The sequence below is a fragment of the Hemitrygon akajei genome, chromosome 5 (assembly GCF_048418815.1).
Source record: "Hemitrygon akajei chromosome 5, sHemAka1.3, whole genome shotgun sequence".
Lineage (NCBI taxonomy): Eukaryota > Metazoa > Chordata > Chondrichthyes > Myliobatiformes > Dasyatidae > Hemitrygon > Hemitrygon akajei.
Window position 1 is genome coordinate 84,000,500 of NC_133128.1, and position 21,227 is coordinate 84,021,726.

Below are 21,227 nucleotides of genomic sequence, written 5' to 3' on the forward strand. Positions count from 1 at the left end.
AAATCTACCATCCCATTGGACCTTATAGAGAGAGGGAGTATTAATTCAGCTGACCCTCCAATTGTCTACATCAACAATTTGAGCGAGTTGGTATGGTAATATACAGCATTGCACCTGAGGGAAGTTAGCGTAGTAATTACAAAGGGGATGGATACTTCTTCAGCCTCAGTTTTGGTCTTCAAATTTTAGTTCATTGTTGACAGGTTTTGGAATTTTTCACTTCATTTGATATGATACGCAATGTTTTGTAGATTAGTTCAAAAACTCCTACTTCCAATACATTTTAAATTTAGAAAATAAGACAGTAAAATGTGACAATAGTCGTGGGGGCTGAATAGTTTTCCAAGGCATTGCATGCATTAATATCCCAGCAATAAAATCAATTCCACTGTATCTCACTGCTTTATTTGTTGAACACATACAGTATTCAACACCAAAAATTGACTACAGGGTATCAAATGTTCAATATCAACTCATCAATACTTAAAAATGTTAAGAAACTGTGTAATAAAGATTTATATTAATCGTGGACATTGGCTGTGAAAAGAATAATTCATGTTGTTGTGAGCCACAGAAATTATTGATCTGGAGGCTACTTTTGCCACTGACAGCTTTGATCTAAATAATATGTGCATGTGATCAAAGTAAATCCACATGAAGCACTTCTGTTTCATACTTACCAATAATAAATGGTACTACTTTAGAAGACATAAGAGCTTTATCTAGCACACAATTCTCTCAACAATTAGTACTTTGGGTTCCATTATGAAATGAAAAAGACAGAGTACAAATTATAGATCCAAGATCACAAAAATAAAACTTGAAATCTAATCACCAGTATTCATTAGGTGTTGAGCATGTGAATAACTGCTCAACCTCCATAAAGTACAGTATGTATTGAATAATGATTGTAATATTCATAACCTACAACCAAAAACTCTAGACCAATAGAAAGAGAAAAAAAAAACTTGTTCTACTATTGGTCCAGAACTTTTGATGTAAATAATGCTATCAAAAAAAGTGATGGGTTCTTTCTGCATACACTTCATTGAAGCAAACATCAGCAATGGACATCTCACAATGCAACAGAAAATAACTATTTCTTGTTCAATGACTGGTAAACATAAATTTCCAAAATTCTGAACTCTCATAATCTAGATCAGCATAAGGCCAATTATAATAGCATAAAACATCTACTCGCATTGCCAGTCAAGTCCTGCTTTAGCTGTGCGACAAAAATAACATAGGTAAACATCATCATTCTTAATGTTTCAAAGCATTAACTCCAAATGTATGTCTCACTGTAATGCAGTGCTTAAAATCCTATTATCAATAAATAAAGCATAACTAACTTTGATAGGAACATACAAAGAAATGGGAGAGGACTCGATAAATGGAATACATATTGGATGACTGGCTTATTTCTGTACCTTCCACATCTTTCATAATTATTAGGTCAATGCAAAGCAATCAATGAAGACTGCCATATTTCAACACTTACTTGTCATCTCTTTCAAGACATTGGACTAGCACAGGTAAGATACCAGAGTTTATTAATTCATCAATTGGTGGATTTCTATCACTCGATAGTAACTTCCTGCAAGATTTTAAGGAATAACAAAATTACAAATACATATTAAATCCTCCATTTTCATATACAATAAATAAAGCATATTAATTATAACATAGGTGTAGACACTCACACAAAGAATTAATTTTAAATAAACTGCAATTAAAGAAGCACAACTTTACAATGACATTCAGAATAGTATCAACAGCCCAAATATTCAATTAAAATCTTGATGTGAAAAACATTAGTGGCCAAGTGCTTCCTAATAAAGGTGAAAATTACATTACCTGAAAATAATGATCTTACTTTACATTACCTGAAAATAATAATCTATATGACAAAACTATTGATCCTAATTTATTTACTGTTTAAAAGCTGGTTAACATATAATTAGCATAACTTTGCTTAAGTTTTTTTAAATTTAAGAAGCTTCCACTTCTATTGAATTATATCAATGCAACTATCCACTGATGTGTCCAACGTAACTCCATCATTCCCGATGAAAAACCGTGCTCCTTAACTGCTCCTGTTTTCACAATGCATTTTAACAAAACATGCACAACACAGAGATCTGTGCTAGGACCTTTGTTATTTGTGATATATTTTACTGACGGCACAGTATATTAAAGGTAGCACGGTATCGTAGCAGGTAGCATAACACTTTATAGCATCAGCAATCAATGACTGCTGTTCAATTACTGCTGCTTGCTGGACGTTATGCCCACAAATGTGTGGCTTTCTTCTAGGTGCTCCAGTTTCCTCCCACATTCCAAAGATGTAGACTAGTAAGTGGTGGGCATACTATGCTGACACCAAAAGCATCGCGACACTTCTGGGCTGCCGCCAACACATCCTCAGACTGTGCTGGTCTTTAATGCAAATGATGCAGTCCGCTGTATGCTTTGATGTACATGTGACAAATAAAGCTAATCTTTATCTCTTTAGTTGCTTGACTTGCATGTGAATGTAGGAGATGTCATTGACAAGTTTGGAACTGACACAAAAATTGCTGGGCTGTAGGTAGCAAAGAAGGTTGCTCAAGGCTACATCAGAATATACGTGTAAGATGGAAAATTGAACAGAGTGTCGTTGATGGAATTTAAACCTGACAAGTGTGAGGTGGCTTACTTGGGACTTCAAATAAGGATAGAACATACATCATAAATGGAGGGTACTAGAAAACATTGAGGAATTGAGAGACCTTGGGGTACAAATTCACAGTTCTCTAAAAGTGGCAATAGAGTTGTGAAGAAGGCATGTGGCATGCTTTCTTTGCAGGCTGAACACAAAACATAAACATTGAAATGTTATGTTCCAGCTCCACAAACATTGATAACATTCTGTGCAGTTCTAGTCGTAACATGGTGAGATATTGTGAAAAGATTCACCGGGATGGTAACTAGATTGGAGGACTTCAGTTATAGGGAAACAGTGGATAACTGGACTTGTTTTCCTCCAGAGTGGAGGAGGCTGAGGGGAGATCTGATAGAGAGATACAAATGTGCATTTCAAAGGGTAGACAGTCATATTCTTTTTACCATGATGTGAATATCATAAACAAGAGAAACAGACTTAAGGTGAGAGGAGGATATTGAAAAGTGATCTGAAGGGAAAGTTTTTTCTAAACAAAAAGCAGTTGATATCTGGACGGTGCTGTCAGAAGTGGCCAGAATCAGATACAATTACTATGTATTTGGTCTGGCACATGAATAGACAAGGAAATAAATGATTCAGTCCTAATGTGGGCAAATGGGATTAGTGTAGATGGCAAAAAGGTCAACATGGATATTGTGGGAGAAGGGCCTGTTCCTATGGGATATGACTCTATAACTCCATACAATCCAGCTTGGGTGGAATGGACATCTGCCTCCAGTTTTCCCTTCCAATTGCTGTACAGTTCTGTGTTCTATAATTAAATTTATTACATGTTATCTGAAAAGTATAACAAAAATTTGTAACTGCAAGTGCATAAAGTTGCACACCATATATCTTAAAATACTAACAGTGGGATGTTTTTGTATTAAGAAACAACAGGATTTTCAGTATAAATTGACTTCTGACTAGAAAATAATGATGTTTCTTGCATGAAAACTGCATTTGCAAGGAATTGCAACAGCAATTACATAACGCAATAATGATTTGTCTTATATAGTAATAAGTTTTGTCTTGTCTTATATAGTAGTAAGTTTTGTCAGTTTTGTCTTATATAGTAGTAAGTTGAATATAGATAGCAATATCCCTTAGTTTTAAGGGCAAACTAATAGCTGATACTGGGAACACTTAAATAGGGAATATTTCTTCAGAAGGAAGTAAAAGTACAACAGTTTACATGAATAGACGTCATATCCTTTATGTCTAAATATGATGGCTTTTAATAATAATAATTCATAAGGAATTCCAAAATTCAAAGATGTAGAAAACTGAAAGGCCACACCAACCCAAATTGAGTTGATGTCTCATTACAGAGATCAATAATATTTTTTTCCACATTTTCTGCATTATACGGTCTCTCATGCTTCTTCAATACATATCGTGAACGACAAAAGAAAGCAAGTTTACAAAGGTTCAATATAATTCAGTATTGGCTGCGGATTAAATTAACATCTAATAATTACAGTCTGGAAAACGGGAGAAAATAATTGGTTTCTCAGTCAAATGGAACCTTTTGAAAATTTATATTATTAAAATTTATAGAAAGAAAGGAGAGACAGAGACATATTAGTTTTGTCCAAGAACTGAACTTTTTTTCTGAAATTTTCATGTAGGAATATTTCAGAAAAGAATTCAATCTGAAGACAATTTAAAGGTACAAGTATGGCTTGCATCGGTACTAAGTGCAATATGAGATTGATAAACTAGGATGTGTGCACATAATGTGCAAGGAACAATCAGCATTCAAGTATGTTCAAGAATGCACCGAAGAACAAGCTTAGGACATTATAACCTGACAAGAATATAGTCGGTCCTCCTTATCCGTGGATTCCGCATGCGCGAATTCAACCAACCGTGAATCGGGAAAACCTGGAAGTGCTCTTCCAGCACTTGTTGTTCGAGCATGTTCAGACTTTTTTTTCTTGTCATTATTCCCTAAACAATGCAGTATAACTACCATTTTACACAGCATTTACATTGTATTAGGTATTATAAGTAATCTAGAGATGATTTAAAGTATACAGGAGGATTGCGTGGGTTATCATGCATCGGGATCGAAAAAAATTGGAAGTTCTCTTACTAAGTAAGTTGGAACAGGTACATCCGGTATTATTTAGCATCAGTTAGTCAAACGTTTGTCTTAGTATATAGTATATATTTTACCTTTCTATGCATACAAAACACTTAAGAACATATGTTTTAGCACTGGGCTTGGGAAGCTCCCGAGTTCGATCTAGTGACAGATCGTTATGGAGTGCGCTCTCCACCGTGCCGGGTTGATGTGGAGGATCAAAAACCCCAAACTCCACAACCCAATAATTAAACCACTGCGTTGCTTAGTAATAATTGTAGCTTTCATCGGGGCAGAGACTTTCTCATTTTATCCTTTAAAATTCTTCCGATCGTTGACCGACATAGCTTAACACTTTTCCAATGACCGATGGCATTTCACCTTCCGATCGCTTTATGATTTCCACTTTATTTTCAACCATGATCGCGATTATTTTCATGAATAGAAACACTGCGCATTCAGAGCTCTGGCACCAGGTCCTAATGTCTACCGCACTGAGACAGGTTAAATAAGGTCTGGGGTTTCCCTAGGTCCTAAAGTCCACTGAATTGAGACAGGTTGAATAAGGGACTTGAGCATCTGTGAATTTTGGTATCCGCAAGGGGTCCCAGAACCAATCCCCCGCGGATAAGGAGGGTTGACTCTACAACATAAAATTGTGGCTCTTGGAGTGAAATTTGTTATCAAAGCACTAGTTTATGACTACTGTGACATTAACTTTAAATAACATGCAATGGTATCTGTCAATTAGTAATTGGAATTAGAGTTGCATACAATTTGGATTCCAAAAATTCAGATTTAACTTTTTTCACCAATTAAAGTACCCAGGAAGTAAAACAGCAATGGACATTAAAAGACGGATGATATTTAAAGAAGATCTGCAAAATTTTGAAAATCCACTATATCTTAGTTATATGGAATGGTACAGCAGATTTTCCTTATTTTACTAGTCAAACAGAAATTCTGCCAGACAAAATAATCAACTAAGATAATTTTCTATGCAAATAAGCCTTGATAAATGGCCATTTTCCACTGAATCAAACTGAGAAGTAGTGAAGATAGTTAACATAGGCTACCACGTTACATTAAAAGTTTAGGATGGCAAATCAGAGTTAATAGTTCAGCACATATTAAATAAAATGAAAGTGCGTAAACAAAATGCAACATTATAACAAGATAAAGAAGAAATAAAAAGTGCTTGGCATGTTAGATGCTACAAGTGTTAGAAGATTAATGATTCTATAATGGAGCAAGGGATTTTTCAATATAAATAGAGTGGCTTTGATGTGTCACAAAAGGAAGCACTTCTTGTTTCCGGATGTGAAAAGTGCTTGTTTAAAGAAAGAAATGACTGTGTTAACATCACTTTGAGTGACTCAAGTGTAACTTTAGAGGCTAGGGTAATAAACTTTGGTAGATAAATTTAAACACTATTTTGCAGAATTACAGTTAGCTGTAGTATAATAGATAATAAAGCTAATTCTTTAGAAATTAGTAATAATGGAAAAGTAGTTTTGGAGTGAAACAACTACAATGGTTTACATGAACTACCTTCAAAGATTTTTGTATGCAGCCCTGAAATTGATCCATTTTACCATTACCTTTGATGAATGTCAGCTTTTAACGAAGGAACTAACAACCTTGGAGTGTGAATTCCAGTAAGTATGCCAACTGAAAGCATGTCTGTCAGTACAGATACAAGGAATATATCACAACACCCCACCTAACCACACAGATTAACATTTGTGCTCTAGTTCATCCTGACATTTTAAAATGGCACTACATTAACATCAATTATCTTCAGCTGCTTACTGCTGAAATCCATAAGACTATAAGATAAAGGAGCAGAATTAAGTTATTTGGCCCACGGAGTCTGCTCTACAATTTCACCATGGCTGATCCAATGTTCTTTTCAGCCCTAATCTCCTGCCTTCTCCCCGTATCCCTTCATGTTTTGATTAATCAAGGACTTATCAACTGCCATAAAGACTTGGCCTCCACAGCTCTCCACATCCACCACTCCCTGACTAAAGAAATTTTCCTTCATCTCTGTTCTAAAGATGCCCTTCTATTTTGAGACTGTATCCTCTGATCCTACACTCTCCCACCATAGGAAACATCCTCTCCACATCCACTCTGTTGAGGCCTTTCAACATTCGAGAGGTTTCAATGAGATCCTCTCTCATTCTTCTGAATTCTAATCAATACAGGCCCAGAGCTGTCAAACGTTCTTCATGTGACAAGCAATTCAATCCTGGAATCATTTTCATGAACCTTCTTTGAACACTCCCCAGTTCCAGCACACCCTTCCTAAGATAAAGGGGTCCAAAACTGCTCACAATACTGCAAGTGAGTGCTTCATAAAGCCTCAACGTTACATTCCCAATTGTTTGTTTATCCCACGTAATTAATACAGTCCCTTGGGCAATCTTCCATTGCCCCATCTGCCACAACTTTAACATTCAAAACTCCACTATCCCAACCCCAATTATTATCCACATGCTCTCTAATGTACACTATCGTGCAAAACTGCGCACGCACGCACACGCACACGCACACATATATATATAGCTTGAGTACCTAAGACTTCTGCCCAGTACTGCATAAGTCAACGTTGAGCAGAGAGCATGTTTGTAAATCAGGCGGGAGCAAAGGATGTTGATAATGGTGAGGGCAGAGCTCCACGGGAGGGGTGTGGGCCAAGAGTTGAAGACACACCTAACCCTCATACACCAGGTAAGGTCAATTAATTCCAAACAACTGGTTTATTGATCATACAGAATGTCTATCTGGTGCTTCCCGCTTACTCCACTCTCCCTTCCCCTTTTCCCAACCATGATTCCCCTCTCCCTGCCCCTTCCCACTCTCAATAGAGAGCCATATCAGAATCAGGTTTATCATTACTCACATCTCATGAAATTTGTTTTTTTTGCAACAGCAGTACAGTGCAATAAAAAAGGTTACTATAGTACTGTGCAAAGGTCTTAGGCACCCTAGCTATATAGAGCTGCAAGAAAAAGTTTATGAACCCCTAGTTTTCTGCATTGATTACTCAAAAAATGTGGTCTGATCTTCATCTGAGTCACAAATATAGACAAACACAAATGCCTAAACTAATAACACACAAACAATGGTACTTTACATGTTTTTATTGAACACATTGTTTAATTATTCACAGTCCAGGCTGGAAAAAATGTGAACCCTTGTATGTAATAACTGGTAGAACCTCTTTTAGCAGCAATAACCTACACCCAACATGCTACACAAGGGTGAGGAGGAATTTTAGACTATTCTTCCATACAAAACTGTTTCAGTTTCTCAATTTTTCTGGGATACCTTGCATGAACAGCCCTCTTCAAGTCATGCCACTCTGGACTCTGATTTGGCCATTCCAAAACACAAATTTTCATTCTCTTTTTTAAAACCATTCTGTTGTTGATTTACTCTTGTGTTTCAGATTACTGTCTTGTTGCATCACCCAACTTCTAATAAGCTTCAGGTAACGGACCGCTACCCTGACATTCTCCTGTAAAATGTCCTGATACAATTTTGAATTCATTGACAGGCAAGCTGTCCAAGCCCTGAAGCAGCAAATCATGATGCTCCTTCCACATGCTTCACAGTTGGGATGAGGTTTTGCTGTTGATGTGCAGTGCCCCGTTTCCTCCAAACATAGCAATGTGCACTTCTGCAAAAAGTCCAACTTTTGTCTCATCTGTCAACAGAACATTGACCCAAGAAAGGTTGTGGAACATCCAGGTGGCCTTTTGCAAACTTGAGACGTGTACAGATGTTCTTTTTTGGAGAGCAGTGGTCTTTAGAAATGCCTTTGTATTCTTTTCCAGTTTCATGCATCTCTGCAATTCTTCTTCTAAGATCCTCTGAAAGTTGTTTTGATCAAGGCATGGTGCATATAAACAGATCTTCCTTGAGAAGATCAGACTGTCAGTAACCTGACTTTGTGTGTCTTTTTTATATGGGATGAGCACCTCTACAACCCACAACTCCAATCTCATTGATTGGAGTACCTAACCCTGAATAGCTTTTGTAGAAGGCATTACTCCAGAGGTTCACATACTTTTTTGAACCTAGACTGCGATTGTTTTAAATGGAGAACTCAGGACTGAAGAAAAGTACAACTCTTTGCGAATTATTAGTTTAGGCCGACCGAATTTCTATTAGTGTGACTTAGATGAAGATCAGACCACATTTTATGAATAACTAATGCAGAAAACCAGATAATTGCAAAAGGTTTACAAACTTCTTCTTGCAATTGTATATGTGCCCAAGACCTTCGCACAGTACTGTACATTGGATACTGGTTCCTTTGCCATCATATTTAAATTTCCTAAGAGCTTGTCCTTCCTCAGTCACTGTAACCTGCACTTTCACTTGGCAAGATACAAAAATAGGATTAGGGAACACTTCAGCAGAAAAAAATCCTTTGGCTCATCTAGTCCATGCCAAGCTATTGTTCAGCTAATGCCAACACTGACACATATCTGGACCATAGCCCTCCATACCCCTCCCATCCATCTACTTATCTAAACTTCTCCTAACCCACATCCACCAGTTCCATACATGCAGTGAAGAAGTTTCCCCTCAGGTTCCCCTTAACTATTTCACCTTTCACCCTTAACCTATAACCTTTAGTTCTAGTTGTGCCCATCCTCAGAGGTATAAAGCCTGCTTGCATTGACACTATTTATACACCTCACAATTTTCAATACTGCTATTCAATCTCCCTTCATTATCCTATGCTCTGGGGGGAGGGGGGGGATGTCCTAATCTATTCGACCTTTTCCAGGTCTAATGCACTGGAATTTTCACTCAAATCTTTGACATTTAACATGTGCAACTTCATGCCTTCTAGTATCTCCTTTGTTCCTGCATTCACTTTTGAATAAATCTTTGTAAAGCATCTTAGGTCATTTATTAGCAGCATAAAGCTGCAAGTTATCTTTTACTGATAAGTTTTTCACAATGATGAGTTTCCATGTACCAGCAAAACTGCTGCTAAGTCACAGGTTACAAAGACAAGTCAGTTTGCTGTTAAGTGTAACATGCATATTTTACCCACTAGAGGTGATGATTCTATACAGATTTGAACTTACAGACTTCGCACCTGCACACAACCAACACACCAACTCACCTTGCAGCTTGCACAGCACTCAGCTGAATAACGGGGTTTTCATTTGTTGCATTCTGCAGTTTAAAGAGTAGAGAAGTTAACTCCCAACCTGATCAAAAAATAACAACCATTTCTTTTGCTAATGATTCAGCTTTAATTTGGTAAAAAAGCAACAGGAAACCTTAAAACGTTTCTGGGTTACTGTGTTTCACAAAGTTGTAATGCTCTATATTATACTGTTCATTATATGACCACCATAGATTTGTGTGAGGGAGGATGTGGGGATTTGGGGTCTGATGTTCTGGTTGGTGTTTTTCTGTGTGGACAATCTGTCAGGTTTTGTGAGAGAGGGGGATTGGGGGCTTGATGCTATTGTCACTGTTCATTTCTGTGAGGGAGGGGGTTGGGGGTTTAGGGTTTCTGATGTTCCAGCTGCCATTTTCCACATGGGCAATCTGTTAGTTTCTTTTGTGCGAGGGAGAGGAGTGAGGGTTTGCGAGTTTTGTTTCTTTTTTATGTGGGGGGTGGCTGGTGCCTTTTTTTTCAACTTTTATGTTTTTTCTGTATTTCACGGCTATCTGGAGAAGACGAATATCAGTGTTGTATTCTGCATGCATACTTAGACAATAAATTGAATTTATGAACCTAGGGCAGGAGTAGTAAATGTGCGATACAAGAAAGGTAAGTTTTAAAAAACCCAATAATTAAAGGAACGAAAACCCTGTATCTACACTTTTAAAAGAATAAGCAAAAATGGTGCATTATTAGCATAAGAACATATACAAGTCTTCTGAATCTGAAATAATAAGTTGGAATTTCCTTGTAAAATGACAGAATTCCTTATATTACAATTCATCAAAAACATCAATTAAGTTTGCTTACCTGAAGGATGGCATCTAATGTTATATTTTGCTAGAAAGAAAATTAAAACCAAGATTAGATGGCACTTTATTTGGAGTGCTTTAAACCTGTGCATCAGATGTCAGAATTCAGCATTTACACATACATTTTATGATACTGTAGCTATGTCAGATGTTCCCAAATAGATATTCCTTAAAGTATTTCCCCCTGCAAATTTACCAGCTGCTGATGTACTGTGCAGAAAGTGTTTCATAATTCTTGAAATACCAACTACTTGTAACATTATTAAACAATCCTCATCATTCCCCAGCAATCCAACAAGTCAAATTATTTCAGTCAATCCTGCATGAAAAAACACACCAGAATAACAGCAAAAAATTGAATATGTTGGAAATCTTATAAGAACAGAAAATTTTGAAAATACTTATTAAGTCATGTAACATCTGGAAAGACACATATAGGATTGTTTACGACCTTTCAGGACATAAGAATCTTACTGACCAATTTAATAATCAAACATATCTTTTGATTTTAAAAATCCTATATGTGAAGTAGTGAAATGGTTTGAAAGCAGTAGACATATAATATGAACTTAATGCTTATGCTATAATATACACTTTCTTTTGTAAGCTGATTTTATTATTATCGTTTTTCACAAGTTATACCTGTAACTGTTCAAAGCCAACTAAAGGTGAATTGATTTGTGTGAACACCTGGAAACGCTGCACAAAGTAAAAGCTCTAAGTTATTCAAGTCTACTGAACATTCTACCAGCACTTATCTCAAAACTGTCTTTATTAAGATTGAGGAAAAACTGTCAATTTTCTTCAGTAAATGCCCCATATGAGGGCGAGTTTAGCAATTTTAGCATATCAATATTAACTCTAACACTGATTTAAATTGCTGATTAGATATCAAATGATTAATCAGAACACAAACTATATCATTTTCACGAATTATTTACAGTAGTGATGCTACTAAGTTCCTCCAGCATTTTTGTGTGTTTCCCAAGATTTCCAGTACTTGCAGAATCTCGAGTTTATGAATTCCACCAGCCCAGTCGAGTAGTTAATCATGGAAAAGAAATTACTGTTTGAGTAGCAATGTTTGGGAGACAAAATAAACACCCATACCGCACCTTCGTTTGGCAGAATGGCAAGACAAGTGAGAGAAGGTATTGTTGAGTTACAAAGTTTATATTTTGGAATAAGGTCATTGCCATTAGCACAGATCAAGTTAAATTTCACTGCGCTAGAAATTACAGCTGTCATGCAGCTCTGGAAATATCATGTCTACATGCAGAGCTAATTGCTCCACTGAGAAACCCTACTATGTGCTAATGGCAAATCTGAGCAATTTATGGATTTCATCTACTTATTTATTGCATTGTCAGAATACTTCAGCACAGTACCTTTCTCACTACAGTTGGGTATGCCTGCTCTAGGAGACATGATCAAATTTATTGCAATGCATAAACAGTGTTAAATGTTTCCTCACTTCTTAGGCTGAACCATTAATAAATGCAGAATGAAAAAGAAATGTAATAAATAACCATGTTACCTGAAATTAAGGCAAACAAAGCAGTTAATTAAGCAAAATTTTCCTTTTTGTCTTAGTTTATTCCCCAAAGAAAATCAGTTATCATCTGCAGCTGAATTCATCTGTTTCAATTTATCAAACATCTTTAAAATACAAATCCTAAGTCACAAAATCAAATCAAATAAATTTGGTCAAAATGTTGCTCTTTCCTTAAATTGTAAAATATAGTGGATTTTGGTTAATTGGGCCATTGGTTAATTGGAGCAGCTGCTTATTTGGGACAACTCTTAAAAAACAAAATCTAATCGAGAAAATAGCCCGGATTTCCTTCATTTATATGGGACACTATGCCACTTAACTGGGACAGAAGGCTGCTGCTGAAGTTTCTAACTAGCATCATTTGCGTGCACTCGTGTGGCTGGAAAATACTACACCGTACTTAAAATGAACAGATTTTAAAATAGCATCAGTTGTGTGTGTTTATGTTCATAAAGCAGTGATTTTAGTCACTGATAGTCAATGAGAAACAAGCAGCAAGACAATTCAGAACTGTTTTGCTCACTGCAGTTTCAAGCATGGACATGCCAGAAAGAGCTGGGAGTGAAAATAAAACAATTTCACTACTTCAACAAGTTAGAAACTATGAAGAATTTGAAGGAATCAACATGATCTTCAATATTACAATGAAAATGAAGATTTGGAGGATGTAATCATCGAAAGCACTGCATGAAAGCAATCCATTATCTGCACTAGGTACCTACACTGATTTTGTTCATTTACAGTCAATCAAAAGAACATGGCAGTGTACATGGATAAATTCCTCTGTTGATAACTATTAGGAAATGCGATTTTATAGTATTGTAGTAGTATTGTTAGTGTTCTAATTTGTTGTGCATTTCATTTAAATACAGTTGCAAGAAAAAGTTTCTGAGCCCTTTGCAATTTCCTGGTTTTCTGCATTAGTTACTCATTAAATGTGGTCTGTTCTTTATCCAAGTCACAATAATAGACAAACACAATCTGCCGAAACTAATAACACACAAACAATTGCACCTTTTGTGTCTTTATTGAACACATTGTTGAATCATTCACAATCCAGGCTGGAAAAAAGTATGTGAACCCTTGTATCTAATAACTGGTAGAAACTCCTTGAGCAGCAATAACCTCCACCAAACATTTCCTATACCTGCTGATCAGACTCGCACAGCAGCGAGGAGGAATTTTAGACCATTCCTCCCTACGAAACTGTTTCAGTTCATCTCTGTCAATGTGTCCACTATAAGGAAAACACTGAACAAGAATGGTATTCATGGAAAGGCATCATGGAGAAAACCACTGCTCTCCAAAAAAAAGAAATCTGTGCACATCTCAATTTTGTAAAAGACCACCTAAATGTTCCACAATGCTTCTGGGACAATGTTCTGTGGACAGATGAGACAAAAGTTTAACTTTTTGGCAGAAATACACACCGTTATGTTTGGAGGGAAAAGGGCGCTGCACATCAACACCAAAACTTCATCCCAACCACGAAGGATTGTGGAAGGAGCATCATGGTTTGCAGCTGCTTTGCTGCCTCAGGGCCTACACAGCTCGCAAAAGTTGAGTGAACAATGAATTCAAAATTGTATCAAGACACCTTACAGGGGAGTGTCAGAGTAGTGGCCCGTCACCTGAAGCTCAATAGAAGTTGGATGCCGCAGCAAGACAATGATCCAAAACGTTAAAGTAAATCAAGACAATGGCTTAAGAAGAAGAAAATGTGTGTTTTGGAATGGCCAAGTCACAGTCCAGACCTTAAACTAAATGAGATTATGTGGTATGATCTGAAGAGGGCTGTTCATGCAAGGTATCCCAGAAATATTGATGAACAGAAACATTTTTGTGTGGAGGAATGGTCTAAAATTCCTCCTCAGCATTGTGCAAGTCTGATCAGCAGCTACAGGAAATGTTTGGTGGGGGTTATTGCTGCTAAAGGGGATTTTACCAGTTATTACATACAAACATTCATGTACTTTTTCCAACCTGGATTGTGAATGATTAAACAATGTTCAAAAGAAGCCAAGTACAATTGTTTGTCTGTTATTAGTTTAGGGAGATTGTGTTTGTCTATTATTGTGACTTAGATGAAGATCAGACCACATTTTATGAGCAAATAATGCAGAAAACCAAGTAATTGCTGAGGGTTCACAAAGGGTTTATGTACACTTTTCTTGCAAGTACACATTATTTTTTACTCACTTAAATAGCAGCTTGTCTTTTTTTTTGTATACACTTTTAACTGTTTCCATGAAACTGGCTAATTGGGGCGGCTGCTTAATTGGGCCAGAATGTACTGGTGATGTGTCCCAATTATCCGGAATCCACTGTATATGCTAAAGTTGAAACCACCTCAAATAAAGGATGCTTTAAAAATATTTTGATTTTTTTTAGGACAAGGGTTAGATTTAGAGCAAGCAGACTACATTTGTGAATTAAACTAGTCACATGCAAAGTTAATAAGTGAATTGTTTACTTTAAATTCATGCCTGGTCATCCTTAACTGTTATATTTTCACAATAAGAGGATGACATAAGATTTTGTAAAAATCAAATCCAAGAGCAGTACAATTCTTCGTGATTGATATGATTTCATAGGTTCAAATCTCCCACTTCAGTAAATGTCAAAATTACATGGTGATTTAACTAAAAAAGATTGCCCCTGCGGTTATTTAACAAGGAAGCATTAAATACAATCATAGACATTACATACAACTCAGAATAAAAATTATTTGTAAAAAACAAGATTTTTAGTTCTTAAACTTACAATTGAGCTTGAATCGCATACTAAACTGGTGTTTTATCTCCCACAATAATCAGAAAAATAATATATTTTGCTAATATGTCACTTTGAAATACTTGTTGTTACTCTGCACTATATATCACCCTAATCAAGTGCAGATGCTTTAATCAACTGGAATCTTGCTACCAAATAAACTGCTATTTTAAAGTTTCCAAGAACTTTGAAAAAGTTTACTGTATAATATTTAATTGCAGGTCTATTCCAACCATAAACATACCTTAATTTATATTAATCTTAGAAAATAGTTATAAAAATAACATTTATACAGACCTTAAATACTTAAAATCAAAATCACCACTTACTGCTTTAAAATCTCCATCCAAATCAGAGTCTTCTAAACTTTCTTCCTGCGGTACATTTCTTTTTTTGAGTAGATGTTCATCTCTTTTGTTCTGTAAACAACAAGAAGGTAATTGATTTCCAAGTGTGCACCCATTTCAATTTGAATTCCCATTCCCATCCCATATCTGTCCATGGCCTTCTCTAATGCCATGATGAGACCACACTCAGACTGGAGGAGCACCGCCTCACATTCCACCTATGTAGCCTCCAACTTGAAATCAGGAACATCTATTTCTCTTACTTTCAGTAATTTCTCCCCATCCCTTCTCTCTTTCCATACCCTTCTCAACCCTTCTCTTCACCTGTCCATCAGATGCCCTCCTCCTTCCATGATCCACTGTCCTCTCCTATCAAATTCCTTCTTCTTCAGCCCTTTACCTCTTTCACCTATCAACTCCTAGCTTATTGCTTCATTCCCACAAACCATCTATTATACTTATTCCCCCTTCCCACATCATCTTCTTCTGGCTTCTTCCCCTTTCCCTTCCAGCTCCGATTAAGGAACTTGCTCTGAATTATTGACTGTTTATTCCCCTCCAGCACTTTGTGTGTTTTCTAGCATCTGCAGAATTTTGTGTTAATTGTTTATTTTATTATTTCTTATCATAAGCTATAGTATTTTTATTTATCACACTGTACTGCTACTACAAAACAACAAATTTCATGCCATATGTCAGTGATAATACACCTAATTTTGATTTTAAGTAACTTATTCAATCCTACTAGCTCAATTCATAATGACATGGCAACTGATTCTCAAATGAATGACTAGCTCAAACACAATCCCAGAATTTTATTTAGTGACTCTAAAGGTCCTGCAAGATTATCTCCAGCATTCAGCAAGTTATATTCCACTTTGTGCACAGCCAATCATGCAATCGTTTCAGACTAAAGCAAGAATACAATTGATCTGCACTGTACTACCTACTTAGTTGCCCAAACAAATTTCCTTGAACTAAATACTCATGTTATCTTGTAGTACTAGTCACTGAACCATTAAAAAAATTTAACCAGAAAGCAACTTGATTACATTATTAGGGCTAACTCGATTAAAAACCTTCCCAGTTCCTACATCATATGTAGAATTCATATAAATTTTCCCTGAGGTAAAATTGATATGAAATCTACATATATTGCAGGAACTGGGATGGTTTTTAATCAAGCTAGCCCTAGTAATGTTGCAGGCTCTGACCATTGACCAATCAACTAAACAGCTACTCTCAAGTTAGCAGGAAAGTAATCAAACTAGTTTAGAACCATTTACACAGCAAAATAGAATGATCTATGTTAGCATTCATGATTCAATAATCATGGTTACACATCATACCCAAATAGTTAAACATCAGTTTAGTCCAAATTTTTAAAAACTACCAAAGAACAAGTTTCGTGACACTGAATTTATATTTGTTTACTGCAAATCGTGACAGACCAGCACTCGTGTTTTAGCACATTCTCACTGGAACAGCACAATCCTACTTTGTGTAAGTCTATCAGAATGCTACCAAAGAAAGAAAGTCAGATGTAAAAGAATAAGTTGAGAGGTTTTATACGAACAGTCCAGTAGGCAATGGAACTAGAAAACAAATGGAAGATTGCTGCTGAGAGTCCAGATGAATGTCTCAGCTGGATTATAGTTGTCAGTGAGGGGAAGAACGGTATGCAGAGAAATCCCATTAGTAATCACATGGTAATGCATGCTGCAAGGTCTACATACATGGCCTCTGAATGCAGGGTTGCATTTCATCACATTCCAGTGCTCACAATCTGTCCTGCACAAGGATTAATTATTCTAATATTGGAATATCGCTCAGCCAGTTCTAATTAAACCGCTTAAGATGAAGGTAAGCTTTAAAAATTAAAATCACATCTTGACTGCCCTGCAAAACAGACTATAAAAGAATGCCAGTCAGATTGCCATGGCTCCATTTATGAGACATGAAGTGACTATAAATGGGAAGAGGGTAAAGACAAAGATTACTGAAGGTATAGATTGTGGCATGGATCATTGGCAGGCATGTTGAGTGATGGCATTATCAACTAGTGTGATACAGACAGCACATATTTGCAAAATAAGTATACTCAGATAAATAGCTGATCAAAATGTGAGCAGTTAACATTTTGCTTTTAGGTGATGTATTCTCAAATGGGTGTACAGATATACTACCTTATTATATAAAGAAAATTCTACATACTCTTAACACCTTCACCAATATGACTGGAAATAACAAGAGAGAAAGCTAGAAACTTTGCAAGTCAGTCAGGCAGGATATATGGAGAGAGAATATGGTTAATAACATTTCAGGTCAATAACGTAGTCAGAAGTTGATAGCTCATTGTGGTATTGTTCTGCTAACTGAAAGCACGTGGAAATCTGAATCCTCACTTTATAACTTTTTTAAATCGGTGCTGCTTCCTGATTGACTTCATCAACTTTGCCTCCAAATTTACCTGGTCCATTTCCGACACCTCCCTCCTCTTTCTCAATCTCCCTGTCTCTATCGCTGGAGACAGCTTATCTACTGATAAATATTATAAATCCAGGGACTCTAACAGTTACTTGGACTATATCTTTTCCCACTGTCACTTGTAAAAACGTCATCTCCGTCTCTCAATTCATTTGTCTCCACCACATCTGCTCTCAGGCTGAGGCTTTTCATTCCAGAACAAAGGAGATGTCCTCCTCCTTCAAAGAAGGAGGCTTCCCTTCCTCCACCAAAAACACTGCCCTCAACGGCATTGCTTCCATTTTATGCACATCTGCCCACCATCCTACCAGAGATAGGGTTGTTGCTGTCCTCACCCACCACCCCACAGCCTCTGCGTCCAGTGCATAATTCTCCGTAACTTCCACCAACTCCAAATAGATCCAACCACCAAGCGTATCTTCTCTCTCCCCCTCCCAACTTTCTACTTACCACAGGCATCACTCTCTGCGCAACTCCCTTGTCATTTGTCCCTCCCCACTGAACTCCCTCCTGGCAATTATCCTTGCAAGCTGAACAAGTGCTACACCTGCTCCCACACCTCCTTCCTCACTACCATTCAGGGCTCCCAACAGCCCTCCCATGTCAGGCAATACTTCACCTGTGAGTCTGTGGGGTTTATATATTACATCCAGTGTTCCTGGTGTGGCCTCCTGCATATCTGCAAGACCCAACATAGATTAGGAGACCACTTCGCCCAGCATCTACGCTCCATCCACAAGAAGCACGATCTTCCAGTGGCCACCCATTTCAATTCCACTTCCCATTCACATATGCCAATCCACGGCCTCCTCTCCTGTCGTGATGAGGCCATACTCAGGTTGGAGGAACAACACCTAATACTCTGTCTGCATAGCCTCCAACCTGATCGTATGAACATTGATTTCTCAAACTTCTAGTAATGTCAACCCCCGCCCCCCTCACCGCCACCATTCCCAACCCCTTTTCCCTCTCTCACCTTATCTCCTTGCCTGCCCATCACCCCCCCTTCAGTGCTCCCTTTTCTTTCTTCCATGATCTTCTGTCCTCTCCTATTAGATTCCCCTTCTCCACCCTGTATCCCAGCTCCTTACTTCCCTTTTCCCCTCCTGGTTTCACCTATCACCTTGTGTTTCTCCCTCCCTTTCCCATACCTTTTTAATCTACTCATCATTTTTTCACCAGTCCTACTGAAGGGTATTGACCTGAAACCTCAAATGTACTCTTTTCCCATTGATGCTGGCTGGCCTGCTCTTCCAGGATTTTGTGTGTGTTGCTTGGATTTCCAGCATCTGTAGATTTTCTCTTCTTTATAACAATACTTTTTAAGTGCTAACACATCAGGACTTTACACATTGCCAATAGCTAACTTTCAATACAACATCAAATTGTTCCATTTTTGTTACAACATACCACCTATGATGTTCCCAATTTAGTAGGAGGGAAAAAAAACAGAAATAGAGTGGGTCTCCTCTTCACTGGATTATCTAGTTCATTCCTCTTAGGTTGAGTGTGGGAATTTATAACATCCTAGTTATCCTGATTCTAAAGTCATGTGGTCCACCAGGAAAAACAAACACAACAAAAAAGCTCTGGGAATCCATGGTGTACCAGAAATAATTCTGAAAACTATAGATCAGTGAGTCTCATGTGAGTGGCAGGGACGTTACTGGAGAGAATTCTTAGGAATAGGATTTATGATAATTTGGAACACCATGGCCTAATTAGGGAGAGCCAGCATGGCTTTGTTCAGGGAAAGTCGTAAATTACTAACTTGATTGAGTTAGTTGAAGCGGTGATGAGAGTGATTAGTGAACACAGAGCTGAGGATGTTGTTTACATGGATTTAATAAATTATTGACAAGGTCCCTCATGGGGATGCATCCAGCAGGAGAGATCTGGCGGCATGGGATCCATGGTGGATTGGCCACTTTGATTCAAACCTGGCTTGCCTACAGAGGACAGAGGGACTTATTCTACTTGGAGGTCTGAGATTATGGTGTTCCACAGGGGTTTGTACTGGGATTTCTGCTGTTTATGATATACCATGATGCCAGAAAGTATGTGAACCCTTTTGAATCTTCTCTATTTCTGAATAAATGACGTGAAATGTGATCAGATCTTCATGCAAGTCCTAAAACTAGATAAACAGAACACAATTAAATAAATAACACAAAAACACTATACTTGTTCTTATATTTGAGAAAAATGATCCAATATTACATGTATTTGTTGGAAAAAATATGCGAACCTCTTGGATTATCAGTTCGTTTAAAGGGAAAATTAGAGTCAGGTGTTTCAATCAATGGGATGACAATCTGATGTGAGTGTGGGAAGCCCGTTTAAAGAACACAAACCTGGGTCTTCACTATCAAAGTCTGACTTCACCACGCAGGTTTTTAGAAGTGGTCCATGCCTCGATCAAAGGAGATTTCCAAGGACCTCAGGGAAAAAAATGTTGATGCTCTCCAGGTTGGAAAAGGATACAAACCATTTCTAAAGAATTTGGGCTCCACCAATTCTGGCAGGCAGATGTTGTACAACTTGAGGAAATTCAACACCATTGTTACTCTCCTCAATAGTGGTTGACCAACAAAAATCACTCCAAGAGCAAGGCATGTAATATTCCAGGAAGTCACAAAGAACCCTAGGGTAAAATCCAAGGAGCTACAGACTTCTCTTGCATTGGTTAATGTCAGTTTTCATAAGTCAACCGTCAGGCAAACACTGAACAACAATGGAGTATATGGCAGGACTGCCAGGAGAAAGACACTCTTCATGAAGAACACTGCTGCCCATCTAAAGTTTGGTAAAGACCCCGTCGCAAGAAGGCGACTGGAAGAATTTTCTATGAACGGATGAGTCCAAAATAGAACTTTTTGACTTAAATGAGAAGCATGATATTTGGCAAAAAGCAAACACTGCATTCTAGCATAAGAACTGCTTCCCATCTGTGAAATATGGTGGTGGCACTGTCATGGTTTAGGCCTGTTTTGCTGCCTCAGGACCAGGATGTCTTGCCATCATTGATGGAACTATGAACTCAGATTTGTATCAGCAAGTTCTACAGGAAAATGTCAGGGCAACCATCCATGAACTGAAGCTCAAGAGAAAGTGGGTCATGCAGCAAGACAACAACCCTAAACACACATGGCAGAATAGTTAAAGCAGAAGGAATTTCACTCTTTGGAATGGCCGAGTCAAATCCTGCCCTTAATCCTATAGCAATGTTGTGAAAGGACCTGAAGCAAGCAGTTCATG

General features: G+C 37.5%; 1 protein-coding gene across 1 annotated transcript in view; it reads right to left on the bottom strand.

Annotated features, from left to right (window-relative positions):
- The window catches only part of kpna3 (karyopherin alpha 3 (importin alpha 4)), an 87,827-nt gene that overhangs the window by 30,817 nt on the left and 35,783 nt on the right, over positions 1-21,227 (bottom strand). The window contains exons 3-6 of the mRNA XM_073045920.1: positions 15,465-15,554; positions 10,807-10,836; positions 9,946-9,998; positions 1,502-1,597 (exon numbers count right to left, since the gene is read on the bottom strand). Coding sequence (XP_072902021.1) covers positions 1,502-1,597; positions 9,946-9,998; positions 10,807-10,836; positions 15,465-15,554 — 269 coding nt within the window. The remainder of the gene's footprint in view (positions 1-1,501; positions 1,598-9,945; positions 9,999-10,806; positions 10,837-15,464; positions 15,555-21,227) is intronic.